General features: G+C 40.8%; 2 protein-coding genes across 2 annotated transcripts; one reads left to right on the top strand and one right to left on the bottom strand.

Annotated features, from left to right (window-relative positions):
- Positions 1 to 5,788: 5,788 nt before the first annotated feature.
- crybb1 (crystallin, beta B1) lies at positions 5,789 to 11,341 on the bottom strand. The gene is made up of 6 exons (XM_040048800.1): positions 9,298 to 11,341; positions 8,793 to 8,936; positions 7,974 to 8,092; positions 7,674 to 7,806; positions 7,053 to 7,195; positions 5,789 to 5,966 (listed from the first exon to the last, which is right to left on the bottom strand). Exons 2-6 carry the CDS (start codon positions 8,913 to 8,915, stop codon positions 5,789 to 5,791), a joined length of 696 nt encoding a protein of 231 aa, XP_039904734.1. The 5' UTR covers positions 8,916 to 8,936; positions 9,298 to 11,341.
- A 2,978-nt stretch (positions 11,342 to 14,319) lies between these two features.
- Positions 14,320 to 16,745, top strand: cryba4 (crystallin, beta A4). Its single transcript, XM_040048795.1, has 4 exons — positions 14,320 to 14,774; positions 15,128 to 15,246; positions 15,407 to 15,548; positions 15,692 to 16,745. The coding sequence occupies exons 1-4, from the start codon at positions 14,736 to 14,738 to the stop codon at positions 15,836 to 15,838; spliced, it is 447 nt and encodes a 148-aa protein (XP_039904729.1). The 5' UTR covers positions 14,320 to 14,735; the 3' UTR covers positions 15,839 to 16,745.
- The last annotated feature ends 1,041 nt before the right edge of the window (positions 16,746 to 17,786 follow it).

Here is a 17,786-nt window from a genome sequence, read left to right as displayed (position 1 = left end):
TCAGGCTGTGATGTTCTCCTATATAGTGGACAGAAATATTTGGAGTGGCACAAATAATTTGTGTGGCATCTTATTGAATACAGAACAGTTGATTGTTCTGTAAATAGTTTGAAATGGTTTTTTAAAAAAGGGTAAAAGGTAAATGGATGCAAGTAACTTTGTTGTTTGCAAAACTTGTGCATATGACTTTAAAATTGACAATTTATATTTGCATTTAAAGTTATGAAATATGATTCATTAAACATGTTTGTGGTTGTTACAGTAAAAAATATAACTTTTTCTACTCAGATTTTATGTTTTTTGTCTGATTTTAGATCAACTGTGTTAATACAGTATGTCAAAATGAAAACATAACTGTAAATTCAGACATGTGAGGTTGTTCTGAAAAGAATGATACCAAACAAGGCAAAGTAAATAGTTTTTAAGGGTCAAATGTAGAGGAAACATCAAAAGTAGTCAAAAATGGCCAACTATAACCTGGACCCCAGAGGGTTAAACATTTTTTTTTAAGTAACGCAATAGTTACTTTTCAAGTAATTAATTACTTTTAGAATCTTGTAACTCAGTTACTAACTCAGTTACTTTTTTGAAGAAGTAACTAGTAACTATAATTAATTACATTTTCAAAGTAACTTGCCCAACACTGCAGATGACACAACCATGGCAGATAGGGCGGCAATGATTCATCGAGTAATTCAAATAATTAGGTTATAAAAAATGCAATACTTTGTTTAATGCACACCTCTGTAGCATGTTAATGTATTAAATGACGTAAACCCAAGTGTTTCACATTTGCAACAAAGAAACCAGACAAAGACAAAGTGGATGAGCAGCTGGTACACTCTCCACTTGTCTCAGAAATGTGAACGTTTTACACATTAAGCACTATTGCCAAAAGTAACATTGCTATGGTTACTATCCCGACTTTGTTTGTTTAAGCATTACGTTGCTGTCAAAATCAAATATACAGCAGATTAAATCAAAAATTCAGTCAAATAGTTCTTTAATCTGAGGCCATGGTTCTTAGCCGGAAAAGGGTGGAGTGCCCACTCCGGGTCGGGGATGAGTTCCTGCCCCAAGTGGAAGAGTTCAAGTATCTCGGGGTCTTGTTCGCGAGTGATGGGAGAAGGGAGCCGGAGATTGACAGACGGATTGGTGCTGCGGCCGCAGTGATGCGGACGCTGCACCGGTCCGTCGTGGTGAAGAGAGAGCTGAGTGTAAAAGTGAAGCTGTCAGTTTACCGGTCGACCTACGTCCCTATCCTCACCTATGGCCACAAGCTGTGGGTAGTGACCGAAAGAACGAGATCGCGGATACAAGCGGAGGAAATGAGCTTCCTCCGAAGGGTGGCTGGCCTCTCCCTTAGAGATAGGGTGAGAGGCTCAGCCATCCGGGAGGGGCTCAGGGTAGAGCCGCTGCTCTTCCACATTGAAAGGAGCCAGCTGAGGTGGTTCGGGCATCTGACAAGGATGCCTCCTGGGCGTCTCCTGGGTGAGGTGTTCCGGGCATGTCTCACCGGGAGGAGGCCCCGGGGCAGACCCAGGACACGCTGGAGAGATTATATCTCTCAGCTGGCCTGAGAACGCCTTGGTGCTCCCCCAGATAAGCTGGAGGAGGTGGCTGGGGAGAGGGAGGTCTGGGCTTCTCTGCTTAGGCTGCTGCCCCCGCGACCCGGCCCCGGATAAAGCGGAAGAAGATGGATAGATGGATGGATGGATAGTTCTTTATATTTTATCAGGTTGCAGATTTAGCTCATTTGCTCTGAGTCTTCATGTAGGTCAGTTGTAGAAAAGTGCCCGCCCAGATTTTCCTGACTTTTCAAGTACCGATGATGTCATGTCTGATATCACTAGGGTAAACCAAGTGGAGGGGTGTTTCTTACCTGTGTTTTAATACAAGTGTCAATGCTTCAGAAACCTTTATTTGGCCATCACTATCAAAATGTTTGCTGAGTATGTTTACCTGCCACCTTCCTTGACACTGGAGTCAGACTACTTTACATATGGTGGCAATGGTGACAGTAATGCAGAAAGGGGCTAGACAAAAAAGCACCAAGCGCCAATAGATTCTGTGAGGGATGAGCCTCCAGATGTCAGTCAGCTAGAGACAGTAGAGCAAGAGCCAGCCATTGAACCACATAAACCTTACTTAACTTTCTAAGCTCCTGCGTGGCTTCATAAGGAAGCAAAATGACAGAAAGGCACGATGGGAACTAGATAAGCAATGGCAGAAGAGCATTGGTAAAAAAGATTCAGCAAAGTTCACTCAGCTCCAGCAGGAAGTGCCATCAGAACGCAGAGAGCACCAGCTGCATATGGAAGGTGCAACCGAAATACATCTGAGTCCAACTTTGGCGCATCCTGCACTGACTCAGACAGAACCTAATTTCATCAAAGCCACTACAGCAGCACTACAGTCTTCCAGTTTAACAAGACAGTCTGTTTGGAAAGGTCCTAAAATGCAGCCTTATAATGAGGATGAAGACAGTGAACATTCCCTAAGAACTTTTGAAAGGATTCCAAGTGGATGTCAGTAGCCACTGGAAGACTAGCTCCCCTTCTCACTGGTGAGGCATGAGCTGCTTTTGTAGCCATAGACATTGGTCAGATTATGGATTATGTAAAGGTGAAGAAGGCTGTTCTTGAAAAATTTGAAATACGTACGGAGACTTACAGACTCAGATTTCACTGCACTAGGCTGGAGGATAGTGAGGCACCTAAAGAGTTGAAAACAGACATGAGAGATCTGTATGACAAGTGGATAGTTCCAAAAGAAAGGTGAAAGAGAACCGCACAGCACAAGCATACTCCCAATGTATTATAAGACTGTGCTGTCAAGGAGTCAAACAATGGGAGACCACACCATTGTAGAAACACAAAAAAACACAAAAAGATGTTCAAAGCACCACCTTGGTAGCCTGATATCACACAGATGCTGTCAAGTGAGCTCTGTAGAATGGGCAGTCATAATGAAGCAGTTCATTTCAAGCTGCTTTTCACACAGCTTTTGCTTTTAGCTACAAGAAGACACCAAATATAGGACTATGTTGACGAGCTTCAAGTAATGAACCCTTTTTCAATACACGCTTCAGAAAGCTTCATTTGGGCCATGACATGGTGCTATATATTTTATATGTTGCAGATTTAACTCATTTGTAGGGATGGGGAGGTTGAAACAGACGTTTCGATACTGTATCGAGCTTCAGAAGCACAGATGTTTTGAAACACTGCTCCGAAGTGTGATTCAAAACATGTGACCACTTTACCCCAGTTTCAACTGGGGCATACCTGCTGCTTCTAGGAATTGCCAGGTGGAAGGATTCCCTTTTTCCTTGTAATCACTGAATTAATGCAAACCGCAGTTTGTTTTACGCAGCAAAAAATCTGCAGTAAGCCTCCAGAAGTTGCATTAAAATATGGAGAATTCAGATTACAGATATACTAGACTGGTTAAATCATACAACTTTCTATGTAAAGTACCTATGAGAGATTGGATGTGATCGTTATGTCCACTATGGCGGACAGCTCTTAAGCGACATGCACATGACATCATGTGCAAAACCTCTATAACAGCATGGTACGCTGACTGCACAGAGAACCACAAGAAATCCCTCAAACTAGTAAAAAGAACTGCTGAAAGACATAATTGGACTCCCTCTGCCCTCACTGGGTGTTCTTTTCATGACCGGCTGCCTCTGCAAACAATATTGTTCAGGACAAAACACATTCTGGGAACTAATTCGATTTTACCGTGCACCAGGTTGCAAAACAGTTTTATTTGCCCAGTACCGTTACAAAACTGAACTTTTGTGTAAATAGATCTGTGTGAATGTGGGTGCTGATCTAGAGGACGCACAAGCCAATTTCGTTGTGCAGTAGTTTTTAATCACACTGTGCAATGACAGTAAAGGTGATTCTGACTCTGAAAGTCAGTGCAAGCTATTTTGTAAACCCATTGCTTTATTTACTATGAAGAATATCTTCTAGTTACTTTATTTTTAATTATCCGTATTCCTGGTATTAATTTGTGTAAAATTCAATTACCACTTCTTCTTCTATACTGCATTTATATCTATTCTTGTATTTTAAGATTTGAGAATAAACTGAATACTGTCAAGTCTTTTTAAAAAATTTAAAAAGCCATGCCAATAAAAGAAATCTAAAAATAGTGCAACTATATAACAGGACTAGAGATGGCATGATACCACTTTTTTATGTCCGATGCCGATACCGATATCATAAATTTGGATATCGGCCGATACCGATATGAATCCGATATAGTGTTTTTTAATCAATAAAACTGTTTTTTTAATATCTTGCTGCATTTTGTATAAGTTCATACTCAAGTTTAAAAACAAACAAACACTAAAGCTATTCTGTTATACCTGTATGCAAAAAATACACTGCACCCAAAATATTTCATAGTTCAGCAATACTAATCAATCTAATAAACTTAAACCTTCTCCATCCTCCCTATTCTGGTATTTTAAAGAGTAAGCAACCTAACTAATAGGGTTGCAAACTCCCAGCAAAAAAAAAAAAAAAAAAAAAATAGGGACCCCCCCACCTCATGATGCATAATCAACGTAATCAATTTTAATTTGATGCAGGGTGAAAAAAATGCACAGAAATAAATTATTTTTCAAGAATAATTAAATAGATTCCACATCTTTCTTCAACAGAACTGCAGACTGCACAGATGGTATCTTCCCAAAGGAAAAAGTACTATAGCTTACTAGGGTATATTAGACTTAATAGTTACTATATACAGGAATGGACTTCTATACATTTTTACATCAGATTAAAACTTTGGGTGTAATAATAATTATCAGATAATTATTTATTAAAAGCTAGATATTTTAAATGAGAATAAGAAAGAAAAGTATGTCTTTGTGCCCCCCTTTTCCCTGTTAATGCCCTATTGGCCCCCCTGGCTAAACTTTGCTAGATCCGCCCCTGCAGCCGTCAGCTGCCTAGAAAAGGATCCTGGTGTAGAAAGTAATATTAAATAAATTCTAATAACAGATTATCAAGCTGTTGTTCAGCCGCTGGTTTCTTCTTTCTGGCGCGAAGTGGGCGATAAACAAAGAAGAGAGATGGACTCGCGACAGAAAAGCCGATCAGCAGATCATTAATCAGTTTCATGTTAGATTGAAGTAGCAGCAGGAGAGGGAGGGGATAACTTCCTCGGAGATAAAATGCCAGGCTCCAAATGCTCAACCAGACCACTGACAGGTCTTGCAGGCCACAGCTGCTCTATCACGTGACATACTGCTCCAACGTGCTACGGTTATGAGCCGAGTTACGCCATGTCGCAAGTTTTGTGAGCTGCTTTTGTGATATTTAATGGATCGGATTACATTTTTTATTTCTCTCCGATATCCGATCCAGTAATTTAGGTCAGTATCGGACCGATACCGATACGTAATATCGGATCGGTCCATCTCTAAACAGGACCCTCAATTGCAGTGTTAAATTTAGCATATCAAAATTGCCTACGCTTCATATATTTCTGTTACAACATCATCCGAACATTTTTCTGAAAAATGAATAAAGATAGTCTAGGCAGGAAGGGTTAGGTTTTTCACAACATGTTTATTTTTAGCACCATAAAAAGTCACTTAATGTTGTCCAGTGTGTTTGCTCTCAATCTGTCTTTCCTCTGGGATGGAGCGATGATGTGGAGATAAAGGAAAGCACTGGAGACTGGAGAAAGGGCTTGTTTGGAGAGATAAAAAGCTGAGAGGGCTGCATGGCTGCAACAGCACCGGGCAGCCAGCAGATGTCATTCACTTGCTGGCGGAGGTGAAGGTGAAGCATCCTCTCTGGTGGAACTGCATGTCCCTGATGCGGCGCATGGACTGGATCTGGGGCTGGAAGGCGCAGAAGTCATTGTAGTGTCTGTAGTCACCGCACTCAAACAGGTACTGGTAGCCTCTGTATCCAGGGTACTGGTAACCCACCCACCTGAGAGAGACATGATAAGGTAAAGGTCATGGTTGTGTGTTTATTATAGGATGTCCATGTAGTGTACTACTGGCTGATATCCATACAAATAAAAAAAATGGTATATGACATTATAGGGTTATGATAGAGAATATAAGATATAATATAATAGAGAATAAGACAGTTATAATGCTAAGTCCTAAGAAGTTTAATGTTTACTGTTGAAGTTCTTGTGGTGAAAAGATTCTACTGATCACCTAGGAGACACCAGAAGTGAATTAGGAGGTCTGGAGGACATTGGAGATACCAATTCTTAATGAGGTTTTCTGATGAGTCCATAAGGGAGTTCTAGAAATGCTTAAGTTAAGGGTTAAGTGGACATTTAGGAGCTTGAAGAGTTCGGTTAAGGAGGTTCAGTTAGTCGTCAGTGAGGTTCCTGGTTCTCCTTCCAGGGATCTCTTAAATGATTCTGAGTTTCTTTTTAGAAGAACCTGGGGTTCTTTTACAACGTTTTAGTTGTCTGACAGAATGTTCTGGAAGTCCTTCAAGGGGTTGCAGTGGTAACTAGGAGATTCTGAGTTCCCCTGAAGTGGATTTATGGGAGCATTACCAACTCCAATAATGAAGAATTAGATTTGTGAATGTTCTGGTCAGGATGGCTTTTATCTAATCCAGAGAGTACAGGCTTTCAAGGTGTATGATAAAGGCACTGAAGCTGTTCTGGAGGCTTTCAGTCAGCAATACAAATGAACAGATTTGTATTGGTGACTTAGAGGACATAATGAAATGAAGCAAATTTTCTGGCTAAAAAAAGATTTGTAGACAAAAGGACAAGCCTTTTAATGACATCTCATCCCACTTGTTATTTGTAGTATAATCCAACAAGTCTGTGGAATCCTCTTAGGTGTGTCTGAAACCATGTTGGCAGTCCATTTTATATATGGAAAATGTACTTTTTACTATAGTAATATGACGTACTACAAAATTGACTTCCACAGTGTGTTCACAGGCCTTAACACAGGCCTGCATGTTGATGATATTTGTGATACTCTGCTAATTTGTGTTTTGTTTTGTGAGAGAGCACAAGTACTAAACGTGTCTACTCACGCTCCTCCTGGCACCCTCACGCTGCCCACTCTGTCGCAGAAGCCATGCGCCCAGAGTGTGGGCACATCGTCCTCCTGGATCTCCATCTTGTTGCCCTTGAAGTCAGAGAGCTCATACAGGCAGATCTTGTGCTCCATGCTGTCCTGCAGGTAGGAAAGGAAGAATAAAATGTAGTCTCTATACAACATACATTACATGTGCATTCTCTGCTTTTTCATTCATTGCATTTTGTAAGAAATTGTCTGTGGGTGGCAATGTTGAACTGCTTCTATGGGCAGTTAGTGGAATCCATGAATGGATTTTGTGCTAAATTAGGGGCCAAAGCCTACTAATGTCATGCTGATGATGTGATATGCTATAGTATCAGCATGTGAAAAATATTGTTGATTTTTTTTCTTTAGGAACTGTGTTGATAGTCACTTAACCTTTTCAGTGCTTTTTCAAGCATATATGTCAAACTTTTTCCTGGTTCCAGTTCGTCATATTTGCTGATTTGCTGCTTTTCTTTTCTGTAAGTTTAGCTCTGGACTGTTGGTCATTCAAAACGTAGGGTCTGAGAATTTAGAATCACTATATTTTCCCATTTTATGAAAAACAAACGAAGAAAACAGCTCATTTTACCATTCGGATGGGCCTGAGGGACATGAGGCAGTCGCTGCGGTAGGAGTTGCTCCAGGTATCCCAGCGAGGATACTCTCCCTTCTCCAGGATGAACATCTCCCCACGGAAGTTAGTCTGCTCAAAGGCAACAAAGCTGGAGAACGGGGGACACCATGGACAGGATTGGGGGGGGTGGGCAAAAGGGTTAAGCAGGGAGGCACAGGAGAAGAATTGGAAGAAAGATAAAAGTGACATATACATGAATAGAGAAGATATGCAGGCAGCTGCTTAAATCAAGTGTGTGTGTGTGTATTCACTTACGGGCCACACTCCACAATGATACTACGCACTCTATCCATGCCACGGTCACACACGTTCATACACTCATTCTGGACCTCCATCATCCTGCCCTGGAAGTTCTCCTGGTCGAACAGCATGATCTGCACAGAGGACACATAGAGTCATGGCTGTTTCTTTACACTATGTTTATAGCTTTAGTTCATGTGGAAGGTTTAAAACAAATTTTGGATTTGGAATCATTTTTGGATGGAGCATGAAAAAAAGGCAACTTCTTAAACTGTAATTTCCTCTTTAAAGTCCTCAGCACTGACTGAACTTACTAATTACTTAGATTTCCAAAACGACCTTATACTTTAGAAACATGTCACTTTTAACGTGGCTACGTGTAAAATGATGCCAGTATTAAAGATTATGAGCTTACAAATATACATTATTTTTCACTAGACTATAGTATATGAGGTCATTTAATTTTTGCTCCATCTCAGAGACATTTCTTAAGCCCTGTGATGCGGTGGCTTTCACAGAAAGAGTCTAAAGTACATAGGTACTCACATCAGAAAGAATAGCCTCAATACATTTTGGATATAAAAAAAATTTGTACTGCTCAAAGCATCAGTATCTAAATTCAAAGTGGTTATTTTTGGTCTTTTAACCAAGTTTCTTGCTGTTCTTTATCGTTCACCTCCATAGTATCTGAAATTCTAATGTCTAATTCAAACCTTCAGTAAATAAACATATAACTGCCCTGCTAGATGAAACACATGGGACAACATGCAGTCTACTTTCTTTGCCCTTTAGGAAAAAATAAAATGCACACATTCTGTCTCTGCAATGACTCACTCTGAAGGATCCCATGCCAGGCTCGCCGGTCTTGGTGGCCTTGCTGGAGGCAGCTGGAGCTGGGGCTCCCTTGTCCTTGGCATCAGTGCCCTGGCTGGAGGCGGACTTGGCAGTCTGAGACATGGTGAGGGGCTTCAGGAGAGTCTGGGTGAGAGATGGAGGAAGACAAGGGGATGAACAGAAATAGAGGTGTAAATCGAAGTGACAGGGTTTCAGAGGAGAAAGTGAAAGGGAAGGAGAAGTGAGGTTAAATGTGGCCCAGGCAAGGTGTCAACATAGACAGAGGGTTGGTAGGCAGAAGTGTTTGGAGGGTTTTGGACTAGTAGCACAAGTCTGAAGTTTATGTTGGAGGTTCATTTGGGTGTTGTTTTGGCCTTTCCCCGGGACGGTGGAGTTTAAGCTGGGAGCGGTGGGCAGGGAGTGGGCCCTGGATCTGGATGTATGGGTGTCCTACTGTACCATGATGGATGCTCTGGCCTGTATGTCTGCGTCTGTGTGTGCTTACCTGCGTCAGTATAGCTTGCAGTGCCGTATGAGGGAGGCTAGCTCGTGCTGGTCCCTTCAACGCTCAACCCAAGCTTTTATACTCTGGCAAAGGCCAAACGTAGAGGCTCACAGCACAATAGAAAGCCTCTCGTCATCACTGTTGGCCTGGACCAAAGCCAGCAGGTCATCGCATAGCCTGGAAACACTGCTGGCCCCTCGGGCCTGCCTGTAAGCATTTTGCTGTCAAAGGAAACCACTGACACAGCATTCTTTGCTGTGTGTTGGGCTGGTAGGCCTGTGAGCTGTAGTCGCATGTAGAGTTGAGGAATGCAAAGGTCCACAGGACACAAAGAGGTAATCCACACTCTCTGTCACCTACACAGAAAAGGCACACACACAAACACAAATACAACATATTCTTTAACTCAGACTTTCTACTTTAAATCACTGCCATTTCTTGATTTTGGAGAATCACCACAACAGAAACAGACAGAAAACGAAAAAAATGCAGTGATCTATTCCTTCATGTTGATCTTCTATGTGTTCGTCATACAAAGAATCAAACAGCATTTCAAATGAAGTGTTTTGGTTTTTTGAACATTTTGCTGTTTAAACATTATTAAACTTTAAGATAATTGAGTTACTGGAGATTCTCTTTCTCCCACTGACATTCAGGTTCACCAGAGCTGTTCCACTAAATGCTTTGGCACTGCACTAACACTTACTACTGATATCTACTTCTAGTTCTGGCTGGTGTTAGCCAACTACTTAACAGATGATAAACACATTCATATCGCAAAAGCATCTTTCCAGTCAACATCAGGTTTGGCATCTGACATTTTCCAAAACCAGCATCATGTTTGTTTAGCCAGATATTAAATCTTTAATTCTTGTACCAGAAACCAAAGACAATTTGTGCTACTCAGCACAGGACAGTGTTTTCTTGTTGTTGTTCACAGGACACAATAATCGTATATCACAGTAATAATCATCATCATCATCGTCATATACAATATATAATGTATTCTTATATAGGTAAGGAAAGAGCCAGAACTTGAGTTTTTGTTCTGTGCGCGCTGTTTCTGTAGCTTCTCATGTGTAACACTCTGAATGTCCAGACATCTTCCTTTCTCTGTCACAGTTTCTCTCTGCAGTGTCCATGTTAAGATGTTTTTGTGGAGAACCTGCTGATAAATTTGGGCTTTGACAGCAATTTTACACTTTTATTATGAATCCAGTGCCCGTGTAAAGCAGGTGTTTGTCAAAGAGAGTATGGGCAGCATTTTTTCAGTTATTCTGTGGTATCGTGTTAAATCAACAGTAGAAATGTAAATCAGTGCAATGGGATGAGCCAAGTAGGGTAGAAGCCTGGGTTTTACTAGCCTCACCCCAACCTTACGCTTTACATTTTATCCATGAACTACAGTACTGTCATTACAGCCGGTACATTTAAAAGATAAAGGGGGCGTATGCAGCATGTTCACTTCCTTTAACTTTGCTAGGATAATATTGAGTAGTTCTTGACTGGTGAGTAATCTAGACAAAAAAGCACTGCCACACAGCCGTGCATGAGAATTCCTCCTGGTCATCTTCAGAGGTTGAATAAAGGTCATTGTTGGTGGTAATAATTATGGGATTATGGCGAATGGATTATGTGTGGATTATATCACTTCATCTGAGATCATTTCCACGATGGAAGCAGGATTAAATTGCATTTGATATGTGAACTAATCCTGCAGTGTAATCTGGGCGGCTTCCATGCTGTGATTATATTTGTTGTAATTTCTGCTGCCCTCTTGGTCAGGTCTTTCCTGAGAAAGGGATTTTTAATCTTAGTCAGACTTTTTCCTGATATTTCAGAATGCTACACAGACATGGTTTCATTTGTAAGAAAGAAAAGTCACCAGCATTTTTAGCAAAGTAACCGATAAAGACAACAGGAGACTGACATTAGTGAGTATTCAGACAGCAGGATGGAGTATGTGGAGTTTAGTTGAAATAAATGAGTTTGGGGTAATAAACGAACATGTCACTAAATGGACATGATCCTACTTGGTAGGGCTGACTTTGAACTTTTTAGCATCAAATGGGAAAAATAATGTTAAAGACTGCACCAAAAGCAAGTGCATCTTTATAGATCCACAATGCAGAAGTTTCAAATGCAGACGTAAGGAGCAGAAACTTTCACTACTTCAGGCTTGCTGTGTGTTATGGCACACCCATGAAGCTTGAGTGAAATTCTAGTATTTTATTAGTCTCTTACTACTAACAGGTATGTGTACCTGTGTGTTACACCTGTACCTTTTGCCAGTGAAGCTGACAACATAGCATAGCACACTTTAATTTAAATATTGTAACCAAAGAGATTCGTTCCTTTAATAGTTAGAACAAATTATTGTGTGAGCGTTCCTCACTAATGATAGCTAATGCTAGTGCTGCTGACATCATTAGGAGGAAATAAAAGAGAGCAAGAGCTTATATCTGTGACTTCATTTTATGATGATAATGATTTTGATGATGATACTTGCCAAGTCTGAAGAAGACTGGATGAGTGGTTGTCACTGCTTTACACTTTTAGGCAGAAAACACACATGGACTTTTAAATGCATTGACCACTGTCATTTTTATCTTCTGACACTGCCACAAAATGTCCTGCCAAATGAAAGGAACCTATTGATTTTGACCAGCCCTTGGCTCTTTCATTCTCTAATGTCCATTTTCTGATGACTGCCAGGGGTCTCAGGAGTCCTCCCCGGCTTTCTCAAGAAGAAAATATTTAGTCTGTCTTTCAGAGGGGTTCATCATTATCATGGCTGATTACACAATTCCCCTAGTAAGTGAACAGTGTCCTTCTAATGTAAGATGAATCCGATCAGTTTTTTCTTGTGTTGTGTAGAAAAAAAAAATCTGATGAGGAAACCTGTTTGATATTTTTGAAATTTGACTCTTTTCAGACAGGAAACATTTTGGTCTCTGTTCAAAAAGTTGATTCTGTTAATCTGGACGTAGTGTTTTCAGTGGGAGAAATGTTTTGTCACTCTTATAAGTGACTTCTTCATTCTCAACTGACTGCAGGTTTCTCCAACCTTAATGATCATGAAACTGACCTCACAGCCCATTGTTAGTCCATGGTGCTAGTTTCAGTTATTATACAAAAGCACTGTTTATAAGGATGGGGGAAAAAGTCACTCGGATGAGAGATGAAACATTTCCCCACTGATACTTCCAGATGAACGGGATCAACTTTTTGAGATTTGCTGGATCTGGATGATTGAACGTTCATTGAGACTTTTGGTCTCTCTGAACTACAATTTCTGTTTTGATTTCAGAGAAATGAACTTTGATTAAGCAAGGCGTGTATATGAAGATCTGAGGCAGTGAATTATGTCTAAAAGTTTTAGATAAGCTGAAATTCCTTTAGGCTCACTGGAAATAAGGACGAGTGCCTCTGCGCTCCTGTTTACAAGTGGTTGATTATGTAAGCACTTAAACACACACACACAAGACACTCACTAACACACAAGTCCTAGCTAGTGTATTACACTACAGCATGCAGGTTAAACCTGTTTTTACTATTGAGGGCTTTTTTAAATTTTTTCATTAAACTGTTGAACATTTCGTAAAAACAAGGATTTGTTACTGTAATTATGAATATGACAAAAAAAATAAAACACACAAAGGAAGAGTGCTGCTATGATCTGTGTGATCAACCACGTATTCTTGCTAGAACACTTCAAATGATCAGATTTGAGACGTGTTTCATGTTAGAAAGCATTCTGGTGTAAGTATTAGTGTTTGCCATAATTGGATGAAGGACTTCCTCTGCACTGGTTAGATTTCTCACTGCACACATTGGAGGCTTTCATAAGAATACTATCTGCACTGAAAATCTGCCTTGACACATGCATGAGGTTGCTTTTTTTCTGTTTGTTTTTTTTTCACCTGAAAGTGACATCAAAGCGACTGAGAACAGATTCCAAGTAATGATCTTGCAAATAAAAATCCTTTGTTATAACCGTTTTAAAAACTTGAGGTCTTTTGCCTTAAGACTTAGCTTTAGGCTAAATAAGCTATATATCAGACAGAGCCATCTAGTACTCTTCCTATTTTCTGACACTAAATTGCAAAAAAAAAATCATATTCGGCGCAATTAGCCGTCGCAATTAGTGCTTTAACTCTGGTACCAACCTTTTTTAATAGATATAACGAATTAAGGTCTTTATGTCCCATACTAAAATTGGATCTTGCGATTCTCTTAACTTTCTTTCTGTTCTACTATTTTCAAACATATTGTGGAAAAAAAAACATCCTCTGAGTCACCATCAACGCTTCACTGCTATTACCAACATGAGCAGACATGCACACAGAGCTTATTCTGTCTGTGTTTGTTGGTCTCACATCATCAACAAATTCTAATGGTATGACAGGTCATTATTGTATTTGCAAATTTCACACATTTAATGGCAAAAATGAAGCACCAGTTAACTGAGAAAATGACTGGTCTTTACTTGCAGACATAAATTGAAATAAAGAGTTAAAGAGCTTCCAGCTCCAGCTTTTTTCTCTTCCCTCTCTGATGCCGTTGGCTCTCAGTATTTTCTCAGCTTGCACTCTATGTTTCATTTCTTATATTCCTGGTCTCTGTGTCCACTGCCCCCAGTGATAATGTGGTGTCTGCACTTCTGGCCCTCCATAGATTAACGATGCTTTTGTCAGGTGGGGACAAAGAAAAGCCCCTCCCTGCTGCTGAGCCGGGGCTTTCAGCATGGACCCCTGCCAGGGGAGGCTTTAAAAGGGTGGGGGCGTGTGGCTCCTCTCACTCTCACGGCAGGACAACCCAAGGGCATCAAGCAAGGTGAGTTCCTGTCCCTCGCCCAGCCGCCACAGCCATCCAGCACGGTCAGCCAGGGTACCACAGCCAGGGTATAGCATCCCCCATATTCACACATCCATATCTACTCCCACTCCAAACACACACCATCCAGGCTGAAATCACTGCACCCAGTGGCTGCGATGAACAGTGGTGATGATGGAACAATCTTAGAAATGGGCAGAAAAACTAGAAAGAGAGAGACAAAAGTTAGAGTAGCCAAATGAAGCCTGTGGCCTCTGACCTCTTCTGTTTGGTATCCAAACTATAAATAGACACTGGTGCTTTCCATCTAGCAATTACAAGTTCAGGCTGCTTCCAGTATCCTGCCCATTATGTGTAAAGTACACACTGTACCTGCGACACAGACTTGTCTTTTCATAGGTCTGACAATAGAACCGATCTCCTGTTCTTCACTTTTTGGATTTCTGGTTCACACATCTGTCTTTACTGGTTAGCTTCTGGCTAGTTTCTGCATCAGAATAAAGTGACTGCTTACCTCTCAGAGTGTGTGGCTTCCCTGTTGTCACTGCCGTCTATTCATTGTTAGCACTCGTGGATAAAATTCTTTCTTCCTTCCAGACAAGATGACTCACCATTGCACCAAGTTCTCCGGCCACTGGAAGGTGAGTCTGCCAATGGAAGAGCAGCTTTATTCATCAGCACCTTTGAATTTTCCCTCAGATGTGACCACGAGCTGCTTGTTGTAAAACGCCTCATACAGTTGAGCATCAGGGAGAGTACCCATTGAAGTCACACCACATTAGGACGCTATAAAGACTTCATTAGGATTGGAATATCACACAGTTGTGCATTAGGGCTTGTTAAAAGTGGTTTATCTCCCAGTTCAGAGCGATTAGCTTAGCTAATGTAGTTTTATATGTTTGAGGTGAGCTGCTGAAGTGATTTCAGACATCACACATCAAGTTTAAGTGGATGGTGTGTACAGCCATCAGCTGCATGTCCTTTTTCCCATTAGATCATTGTCTTCGATGAGGAATGCTTCCAGGGACGCCGCCATGAGTTCACCTCTGAGTGCTGCAATGTGATGGAGTTTGGCTTTGAGACCGTTCGCTCCCTCAGGGTGGAGAGTGGAGCGTGAGTAAACAGATATGTGCGCACAGATAGACATGCAGCAGAAAACCATCATTAAGTGACATACGGTTAACATGACAGGATGTTATTAACCTCTGTATAAGTGGATTTAAGGACTTTTGGGATGATGGAATAATCTCTTTTTTTCTATGCTTCCTTCCAGCTGGGTGGGTTATGAGCATGCCTCCTATCAGGGACAGCAGTTTGTCCTGGAGCGAGGAGAGTACCCCCAGTCTGATGCTTTTGGAGGTAGCAATGCCTATCACATTGAGAGACTGACCTCCTTCAGACCCATTGCCTGTGCTGTAAGTTATCTCTCAGCTTTTTTTTCCACTGAAAAACCTCCATTGTGTGCGAATGCTGCTGTGACGGACAAATCAATAATGTAGACTTGCCTGACCTGAAAAACTACTCAAATGTATTCTTTCTTTACCTCCCCCACCTCCAGAACCACAGAGAGTGTCGTATGACTATCTATGAGCGTGAGAACTTCCTGGGCCGTAAGGGTGAGCTCAGCGACGATTACCCCTCCCTCCAGGCCATGGGTTGGTGCAACAATGAAGTTGGCTCTCTAAGGATCCATTCTGGAGCGTGAGTGTCCCCAGCTGCTTATTTGCCTCCTTATTTCCCCCTCCTCATTCTCTCAGCAGTTCAAAAAATAACCCTACTCAGATTTTCACAATATGCTTTGCAACATTTCACAACATTTGCATTTCCACGTCTGTCAATTCTCAACAGATTTGTCTGCTACCAGTATCCTGGTTATCGTGGATACCAATATATCATGGAGTGCGATCGTCACTGTGGGGAGTACAAACACTTCAGGGAGTTTGGCTCTCACTGCCAGACCCCTCAGATCCAGTCCATCCGCCGTATTCAGCAGTAATAACTTACACCAAACCCTTTCGAGCATGTGACCCTTCACCTTTGACCCCTGCTGCTTGCCCGTGCTAAATAAACTGTTTTTCTTAAACCTTACTGACTTCCACCAGTGTATGTGCTTATCATATGGACATACTAAATCACTTATACATCACACACTTGTGTTTTTCTCTGAATTGCGATCACCTCTGTATAATTCACATGACGGTGTACAGAGGTTACCTGCTAATAAGGGTGAATGTGAGGAAAAAAATGTCATTTAGAACCAAGTCTTTAGCTTATTATGTAAGTGCTCGATGTCAACCAGATTAATAAATGTGAACCAAACTGTAACAAATATTTGCAAGTCCTTTCGCATATCTTTTTCTAAGATATGTGCTAATCAAACATTGCTGTCTTATTAAAGAAGAAGCTGCTTTCCTTTGTGACAGTGGGCAGCCCCGTGTGTTTGATTTGGCAGAATCCCCCCTTCCTGGCACAACTCCAGGGGGGATTTGTGTCCACTACAGTATGGAGGGACAAATGCTGCTGTCTTATTATCTTTGATAATTCAATAATCAGTTTTGATAAGTCAGTAATCACTAATGGTAAGTATTCCAATGTTTGAAATATAGTTTTAAACTTAAATTCACGAAAGCTATCAACGAACTATGAAGAAGAAACTGTTATGATTTTATGCTCAAAATGTGCTTTAAAGATTCATTTTCATTTAGAATAAAAGGCAACACCTCCCAGCACATGGGGGTGAAACACGGTCCTTTCAGCTGCTCTCAAAATTTCTATGTGGTTACCACAGCCCATTTAATTTATTCACCACATTTCAACACAAGAAAATTACACAACCTTCAGCCTATACATATGACATTGTGCAAAAATCAGAAATACAGTTGCATTTATTAGAATTATATAGCGAGGAAAATAAAATAAAACGCTGGGGCTTTTTCCCTCTGTTTGGCTTCAGTCTCATACACCTTGTCATTGTTTGGAAACTCCCAAAGATGTTTCCACTGGGGACCTTGACCACAGTGCTGCTGGAATTCATGCAAAATTTGCTGAAATAAGCAAGACCCTCTAAAAAGAGGCCTCGATGGCAGCGTGACATTCCAAACACGTTGTATATAGTTTAGCATTAAGAGCGCCTTCCAACAGGAAAGGTGGTTGTCAAGTAAATGATAAAAAAAAAGGAATCAAAAAAATCACAATGACATTAGTCTATACATTGAATAAATATGACATTCATAGCCTGGTTTAAATTATATTTGAATTTAGCCATTTAAAAATGATTAAAATCTGTTTTTAAAGTGATAAAGCCATTTTCTGATTCTTACCAAAAAAGGGGAAAAAATCTCTTTTAAGATATAGATTGATAGATAATTGATAGTTGATTGACAATTGATAGATAATAAATAACGTTTCCTTCCTTTTTCCTTCAAGAATGTTTCCTTCTTGAAGGAAAAAGCTTTACTTTGGATTCTTCTGCCTCTCGTTCTGTTCTCAGCCAGGATGAGCCCACACTGCTTCAATAATGTTGACGTTGCTTTGAAAGGTGTTTGGGGCCACTCTTATGCTGAAAAAAAAGAAAGATCAGATATTTTGCAGGAGCTATAATATGGTGGATGCAAATCTGAAAGTTGACAAGCTCTCCAGCGCCAAACCACGAC

Source organism: Simochromis diagramma, unplaced genomic scaffold (assembly GCF_900408965.1).
Source record: "Simochromis diagramma unplaced genomic scaffold, fSimDia1.1 OVJJ01000683.1, whole genome shotgun sequence".
Lineage (NCBI taxonomy): Eukaryota > Metazoa > Chordata > Actinopteri > Cichliformes > Cichlidae > Simochromis > Simochromis diagramma.
The sequence above is the reverse complement of the archived record's forward strand: the minus strand, read 5'-3'. Positions and strand labels throughout refer to the sequence as shown.

Bases quoted from the DNA above. Each gene is read 5' to 3' on its own strand.
- cryba4 (XM_040048795.1), top strand. From the start codon at position 14,736: ATGACTCACCATTGCACCAAGTTCTCCGGCCACTGGAAG. The intron at 14,775-15,127 runs GTGAGTCTGCCA...TTTTCCCATTAG, and splicing joins AGTTCTCCGGCCACTGGAAG to ATCATTGTCTTCGATGAGGA. The intron at 15,549-15,691 runs GTAAGTTATCTC...CCCCACCTCCAG, and splicing joins TCAGACCCATTGCCTGTGCT to AACCACAGAGAGTGTCGTAT.
- crybb1 (XM_040048800.1), bottom strand. From the start codon at position 8,915: ATGTCTCAGACTGCCAAGTCCGCCTCCAGCCAGGGCACTGATGCCAAG. The intron at 8,093-8,792 runs GTGAGTCATTGC...TCCTCTGTGCAG, and splicing joins CTGGCATGGGATCCTTCAGA to ATCATGCTGTTCGACCAGGA. The intron at 7,807-7,973 runs GTAAGTGAATAC...CCCGTTCTCCAG, and splicing joins ATCATTGTGGAGTGTGGCCC to CTTTGTTGCCTTTGAGCAGA.